The sequence below is a fragment of the Zeugodacus cucurbitae genome, chromosome 6, assembly GCF_028554725.1.
Source record: "Zeugodacus cucurbitae isolate PBARC_wt_2022May chromosome 6, idZeuCucr1.2, whole genome shotgun sequence".
NCBI classification, from domain to species: Eukaryota; Metazoa; Arthropoda; class Insecta; order Diptera; family Tephritidae; genus Zeugodacus; species Zeugodacus cucurbitae.
This window is the reverse complement of record NC_071671.1, coordinates 35,258,384-35,266,801: the sequence shown is the minus strand read 5'-3', so window position 1 is coordinate 35,266,801 and position 8,418 is coordinate 35,258,384. Positions and strand designations below refer to the sequence as shown.

At 32.1% G+C, this 8,418-nt stretch overlaps 1 protein-coding gene across 1 annotated transcript; it reads left to right on the top strand.

Annotated features, from left to right (window-relative positions):
- Positions 1–908: 908 nt before the first annotated feature.
- Positions 909–8,022, top strand: LOC105219844 (scavenger receptor class B member 1). The gene is made up of 5 exons (XM_011196178.3): positions 909–1,059; positions 1,126–1,721; positions 1,787–2,195; positions 6,494–6,744; positions 7,771–8,022. The coding sequence occupies exons 1-5, from the start codon at positions 1,035–1,037 to the stop codon at positions 7,963–7,965; spliced, it is 1,476 nt and encodes a 491-aa protein (XP_011194480.1). The 5' UTR covers positions 909–1,034; the 3' UTR covers positions 7,966–8,022.
- The last annotated feature ends 396 nt before the right edge of the window (positions 8,023–8,418 follow it).

Sequence of the window (8,418 nt, the reverse complement as noted above, 5' to 3'; positions counted from 1 at the left end):
CGAATTTTTTATCACACTCTCTGAAAAGTAAATTAAAAAATTTACTTTTTCGAGGTGCATGTGTAATCTTAAAGGTGATTAACTTTTCCGCGATTATTTACTTTCTGAGAATTTACTTTTCGAGAGTATACTGTATATGCATTTACCTGCATTGCACAACGTAATATGAACAGCGGCTTCCAGGAAGGATATGTGGGATACCGCCTACGAGCTGTCTTGATGAAATTTCAACTAATGTCATATAGAAGATGGATTGCAATAACATTAATTCTATTTACTAGGAAATATTACATTCCAAATTCTGTTTGTGAAACCATATATTCCCTATAATGTTGCAATGCAAAAGCACGATTAGCAGACTAGTGATAGCTTCTTAAGCTAGAGTAGGAGAACATCGAGTTAATGATAGAAAGGAAGCGATATTCCACGTGATAATGATTGAGATTTCCATGCTTATACAGTGCTTCATACCAAGATGCTTTAGCATGCGAGGAATGCTGGTATAATTCAAAATACTATATAAGTGAGAGAATGCATTTGGTTATGAAGAGAGGCACTGATAACAAAGTTTTTGTTCTACCCGGCATATGTATATATGCATTTGATTTGAAGTATAAGCGTTAATCTTCTCATCTAACCTTATGATACCTACCATACAGGGTACAACAAGAATAGCTATTGTAAAAAAGAATTTTGTTAAATCAAAACAAATATAATTAAATACAAACAATAAATTATCGAACTTAATTTTCACACACATGATATATAACTGATGATTTTAATATCAGTAAAATAAAAAATATTAAAATGATGTAAAATCTCGTATGATGTAGATGTATTTAAATGTTTTAAAGCAATATTTTTTATCAATACACCCTGTACAGAATAGTCTACTAGCGATAATAAGTTGTTTATGATTTTCTAAACCATTGCCCAATATTCCACTAATTTAATTTTGAGAACATTAGAAAATTGAATATAATTTGAATCGTCATACTATAAGTATTCTGTATATAATTATATTTTATTGTAATATGCCAACTGGAACGTGTTTTTGGTGTAAGATATATACAGTTTGTACTTCTTCATTAGTTTAAAATAAAATTAATGAATTTTTAATTTTAGGTAAGATTTTCACAGTGGCGTTTTTGGGAGCAATCAGCTTTATCCTATTTGTAATATCGCTAAAGGTTAACTTTCAATGGGCCCTTACACAAGAGCACATCCGTTTTCGAAAAGGTTTCCCCTCGCAAAATAATTGGATAGCATCGCCATATGGAACTTTGAAAAGTTACTTATTTAACGTCACGAATGGCGAAGCTTTTCTTAATGGTACTGATTCAAAAATTAAGCTACAAGAGATAGGGCCAATTGTGTATCATATTAAAGGAAGAAATGAAATCTTGAACCAAAGCGATCATAGCATTATTTATCAAAAATTACGTTATGATGACATACAGTTCGACCCAGACGCCAGTTGTGCTCCAGATATACTTAATCAGACCGTTATTTTACCGAACTTTATTTTGTTCGGCACTGCTGCTAAATTCCATGATTGGGTTTTCCTTGTGAGACATGTTTTTAATGCAATTACAGTAAAAGAACCCGTCCTAATAAAAGAAACAATAAATTACTTTTTGTGGAACTTTACAACACCTGCACTAAATTCATTATCCAGTTATGTACCAAATATTGTTTCAAACTGTGGGATGCTGCATAATGTAATTATTATTAACTATTTACTTGCATTTACTTATTTTAATTACATAACATAATACCATTTTAGGCACTCAAAAAGAACGAAGAAATATATAATGTAAAAATAGGTCCGATAAATGGAGTGGATAACTTTTTTAGAGTTCGTACCTTGAATAACAAAGAATATTTTCCTGAACACATTAATCGCTTAAAGACTTTAAATCAGACAGCTTCCCAGTACTGCCCAATTGTGTTATCTGATGCTTATGATAATTCGTTGTTTCAACCATATTTAGATCCAGAACGAGATATAACTATTATCGCTGGTGAAGCTTGCCGAACACACCGTTTAAATTATGTTGATACTGTGCGTCATTTGGGGTTCGAAGGATATCGTTACGTTATTAACGACAACTCTGTGGAGACAAGTTGTTTGGATAATGCTATGGGAATAAAGTTACATAGAGGAATGTTTGATGTTTCGAAATGTCTTTTTAGTAAGTACAAGTATATAATAATCAATGTAAGATATTGTTATACGTCTAACTCAACATGTTGAAAAGAGTATAATATTCTTGTTCACCTAACGGTATAGGATTATATAACCCAAAGTGATCAGGGTGACGAATAGAGTTGAAATCCGAATGTCTGTCTGTCCGTCCGTGCAAACCGATAACTTGAGTTAGGATTAAAATATCGTACTGAATCTTGGTATAAGTGTTCCTTTGCATCGTAAGAAGGTTGGTATGAGCGAAATCGGACCACTGCCACGCCCACTAAATTACTGTAACCGAAAACCTATAAAGCTCAACTATCGGTAAATCTCTCAGATATTCTAATGCCCGGTTTCACAGTTCTTACTTAAGTTGTGCCCAAATAAAATCTTAGCTAAGCATTGTTATTGACTGAGTAGTCATTTGCGTTTCACAGTCGATGCTTATTTTCTATAAAATTCTATTATGATATATGGCAGCACAATGAAAAACATTTGTTTACAAATACCATCTGACAAATTGAAATTATTGTTGATGAAAAATAACTTTGCGATGAATAAATTTAGAATCTGGGAAATGGATGGAAACAATTAAAGGACACCGAATTTCACCGCAAGCTAGTGGGAGCACCTATTGCAACTCGCAGGAAAGCATATACCGTCATTGAATGCAAGAAAGAAAAATTTTTTCACCAAATAATTTTTATTTTATTTTTTTGACAAATAAGTCAATATTCAAAACAAAAATCAGCTGTTACTTAAGCACTGCTTAACGCAATATTTCTGTTTTATCTTAAGCACAACCTAAGCTCTGACTGTGAAACCGAGCAATAGGGTTATATATACCAAAGTGATCAGGGTGAAGAGTGGAGTTCAAATCCGAATGTCTGTCTGTCCGTCCGTCCGTCCGTCCGTCTGTGCAAGCTGTAACTTGAGTAAAAATTAAGATATCTTGATGAAACTTGGCACACTTATTTCTTGGCACCATAGGGAGGTTACATCGCAAAATCGGACCACTGCCACGCCCACAAAATGGAGAAAACCGAAAACATATAAAGTGCCATAACTAAGCCATAAATAAAGCTATGGAAATAAAATTAGGTATGAAGGATCGCAATATGAAGGGGCATATTTGGATGTAATTTGTTTGGGGAAGTGGGCGTGGCCCTGCCCCCAAATAGATTTTTTGTACATATTGTTCTTAATACAGTCCAAAAATGAAAGAAATCGGGTAATAACCAAGCCCCTCCCCAAAGGTTAGGTTGAAAATTACTAAAGTGGGTTAACTCACTAACGAAAAATGTCAGAAACACTAAAACACATAAGAAATGGCAGCTGCACTCAGATTTTTTTACAAAATGGAAAATGGCCGTGGCGTCGCCCACGTATGGGTCAAAAACCATATTTCAGGAACTACTCGACCGATTTCAATGTAACTTGGTTTGTAATAGTTTCCTTACATCCCAATGATATGTTGTGAAAATAGGCCAAATCGCTTCACAACCACGCCTACTTCCTACATACCAGAAATTTGAAGACGATCTGAATCGTTTACTTTACAATATATGTATAAAGTAAGCACTAGTGAAGATATCGGTGCAGAACTTTGCACAAATACTATGTTTATAGTGTGGCAGCCCCATTCTAAAAATCGCCAAAATCGGACCATAAGTTTTTAAGGCCCCATATATCGAACAGGAGGACCTCGGTGCTTCTAACCTAATATTATGGTTTCCAACTTTCAATGGACTTTATACAATATATATGACGAATATGTGGGTCAAATTGTATAATATAAATAAAGTTAAATAAATAAATTGCGAGAGTATAAAATGTTCGGTTACACCCGAACTTAGCCCTTGTTTTACTTGTTTTCAACTATGTATATCTTATACCCGAGACACACATGTGGTAAAAATACTATGATAAAAGTATTATGGTATTGTGTTTACTACGTACATTGACACATATCGATTTGTAGTAAACTTAAGTTCCAACTTTGTTTCACAGACATCAGATATTTCAAAAAAATGTAAACAATAAATATTTACATATGTGTAATGGAGAAAGCAATTTCTAACATTACAAAAAAATGGCAGAAATATGTATTTTCTGCACAAAAAACAGAAGTAGTTGAAATGTATCTTAAAAGCCCGTCACATACGTCCATCAAAATACGGCGATACATGACCCTGGCGTTTTGAAAAAAAATTTGACAAAATATTTTAAAAAGCTTTTGTATATAAGCTCTCACCTAGGTTTCTTATGCCCGGTTTCACAGTTCGTACTTAAGTTGTTCCCAAATAAAATCTTAGCAAGGCATTGTTGCTGACTGAGTAGCGGTTGCGTTTCACAGTCTATGCTTATTTTCTATAAAATTCTAATATGATATATGGCAGCACAATAAAAAACATTTGTTTACAAACGCCATCTGAAAATATATGTTTGACAAATTGAAATCATTGTTGATGAAAAATAAATTTGCGACGAAAATAGATTCATGTGAATATTGGAAATGGATGGAAACAATAAGAGGACACCGAACGAAAGAGAAGCAAGCTAGTGGGGGCACCTATTGACCGTCATCGAATGCAAGCAATTCCAAAATTTTTTTCAGCAAACAATTTTTATTTTATATTTTTGACAAGTCAATATTCAAAACAAAAATCTGTTACTTAAGCACTGCTTAATACCTGAGACAGACATGCAGTATATATTGTAGTATGCTTCAGAAACCATATGTGTATCATGTAATAATAAGTAATATGTAATAATTATAATGGACAATGATTTTTTAAGATTGCTTGGAGTTGTAACTAAGTCAGGATCAATTTTCCTCCCTGTTATTCATAATTATATTTTGCTTGAATTTATTTGCATCAGCTGATGGATGTAAACATAGTACAATACTACATGTGTGTCACTATGCTGGTATATGGTTTCTTGAGCTTTTATTGTAGTACATATCGTAGTACAGAAACCATATGTCTGTCTTAGGCATAAGTCTCCCAGTTTCAGTACTTAAGCATAACTTAAGTATGAACTGTAAAACTCAATATTTCTGTTTCATCATAAGCACAACCTAAGCACGGACTGTGAAACCGGGCATTACTTATTTTTAGCTGTGTTCAGTGAAATACCACAAAAAAATGCCGATATTGTTACCAGCAAAATACTACATTGCTCACATGGTAAGGTGCTGGTATTTGGCGACACACATCTGGTATTCGTACGAACAATAGTATTGTTACTACATGTGTGTCTCGGCTATTACCAATCTTTCTTTTAAGAAACTCATAAATGTCGATGTTGAAACAGTGTCTTATTATACTCTCGCAACAAAAGTTGCTAAGAGAGTATTATAGTTTTGTTCACATAACGGTTGGTTGTAAGTCCTAAACCTATATATGTATGTCCGCCCGTCCCTGAAAGCTGTAACTTGATTAAAAATTGAGATATCTTGATGAAACTTGGAAGACGGATTTCTTGGCACCATAAGAAAGTTAAGTTCGAAGATGGGCGTAATCGGACCACTGTCACGCCCACAAAAGGTAAATAACCGAAAACATATGAAGAATTAAGCCATAAATTATGCTATGGAACTAAAATGTTCCAATGTTTGGCTACCCAATGATATGGTGTGAAAATAGTTCAAATCGGTTCACAACCACGCCAACTTCCCATATATCAGAACTTTGAAGTCGATCTTAATCGTTTACTTTACAATATATAAAGTAAGCACTAGTGAAGATATCGAAAAAGAACTCTGGAAAAATACTGCATTTTAAAAGTGGCATCGCCCTTCTAAAAATCGTCCAAATCTGTCCACAAGTTTTCAAGCCCTATATATCGAATATGATGACCTCAGTGCTTCTAACAAATTTTTTTGTTTTTTTAATTTCAGAGGGAATATGTTTCTTCTAATTATATGTCTCCGTGCCAAAAATTAGTGAAATCGGGTCATAATTTCCCCTAGCTCCCATATATTAGGTATATTTTTTCAAACTTTCAAGGACTTTATACCATATATATGTGAGTCAAATTGTTTGTTATACTAATAAAATTAAATAAATAAACTGCGAGAGCATAAAATGTTCGGTGCCACCCAAACATAGCCATTCCTTACTTGTTTTTAGTTAGAGTTTACATACACATATTTGACCTAAACAAATACCATGTTGGTAAAGAAACGTTTCTCTGATATATTTCAATTTTAAAATCTCCTATTTTTCCTAGCTTTATTAATGTTAACCATTATAAAAACAATATTAATTTTAATTTAATTTTTATTGATGAGTACAGATGATGTGCCCTCTGCATTTTCACTTCCTCACTTCTATGGTTCGACATACAATTGGAGTGAACATTTTGAAGGATTATCACCAAACAAAAAGGACCACGAAGCCACAATAATTATAGAACCGATATCTGGCATACCTATTGAAGAAAAATACAGATTTCAATCAAATATTCCTTTACCGGATATGGCTGGTTATAGCAAAGAATTACAGCGATTCAGTAAAATGGTCATACCGACCTTCTGGTATGAATACGTAAGTAAAACCTTAGTCAAAATGTACGATAATTTTGTTATAAATGTCATAGTCAATTCACAAATATTCATGTCAGAAAGCTTCGAGTGGAGGAACCTTTGAACTGTTAAAATCAGTAAATTTATTTTGATCAAATAATTTTATTTATACAGTATAAATGTATTTTTTTTACAAAAAAAATTATTAATCCGATATCTTTAAACATTCAGGTACATCCTTCCGATAGTACTATAAAGAGAACTTCTGAACTTTTAATCGCGTTCAACGTTTCGATACGGTATATACTGACGGCTTGCTGGCTTTGGCTTTTTTGGCAATAATACTAATTTATTCAATATTTCGTTTCTTCCTTTCAACAATTATACATATAATCGAATTATGAAAAAAAGTTAATTCTAAAGATAGGAAAAAACTTTAAATGTTTAACAGAAGAAATTATATTGGGAAAATTAAGTATTTAATTAATTCTGTTCAGTTTACTAACAATTAATTTCGTACAAATTGCTGACTCTTCCTGACTTTCAGTTTTTGTCTCGTATAAATTTTACTCATCAGATAAACGCTTTCAGCATTTGTATAGAGATTATCCTGAATATGTTTACATACATTAAACCAGGGACCGTAATCATTATAAGTTTTATTATAAAAATCACAAATTAATCATATTATATTGATTTTTATGATTTTCTCCACCGTTAATGATTAATTTTGAGTAATTTGTAAAAAATCATATATAATCATAATTTTTGAGCCAAAAAAAAAATTAAAATCGTAAATAATCATTATTTTTGAGCAAAGAAATAAAAATCATAAATAATCAATATATTTGATTTTTTTTTGCTCAAAATAAAACTCACTTTTGGATTACATGTTTGTTTTTAACTTTTTTGGTACTATTTTTTCATGTCCTTTTACAATTGGTAATTTATTACTTTTATTTTTCAATATGAATTGATCGATGAAATTATTTAGCAGTATTAAACCTATATAATATATTATTATTAAAATAATATTGTCTATTTGCAGGATCTGGATGATTTGCCACGGATGGTTGTTTTCTTAATGCGATTCAATATAAATGTAGTGCCAATAGCTCAACCCATTTGTACTGTTCTCTTTTTCATTTTTACTCTTTGGAGTTTTTTGTATGCATTTCTTGCCCTAAAAGGTGTAACAATTTCGTATTTGGTATTTAGTTTTTTAAATGAGAAAAATAAGTGATGTAATGTATTTATAAAATAAATAATTTAAACCTCATATATATAATTTAAACTCGCATATATTTTTGTTGTTGTTTGGAAACTACTATAATTTTTCGATAGCATAAAATACACTATGAAATAGTCAATATTTGGTCGCTTTTTATGGCATTCGTTTTTATTTTATAAATTTTGTCAGTGTAAATTGCACTTCATCCAGCAATTTTACCACAACCTGCGATAAAGCGCACATTTACAAAGCAAGTAATTTGTCATTCAGCGGAATAAGTGGACGCAGTGCGCAATTACCAAATCGCCTGTCTTCCTAACTCGTGGACTTTACTATTGCCTCTCAACCCTGCTTTGATAGTGAGCAATAAGAGTAATGAAGTGTGCCCAGCTGAAGAATGATAGAATTATTTAAATATTATTTTTAATACGCTTTTATTTGCTCCACGTGCATGTATGTATGTTT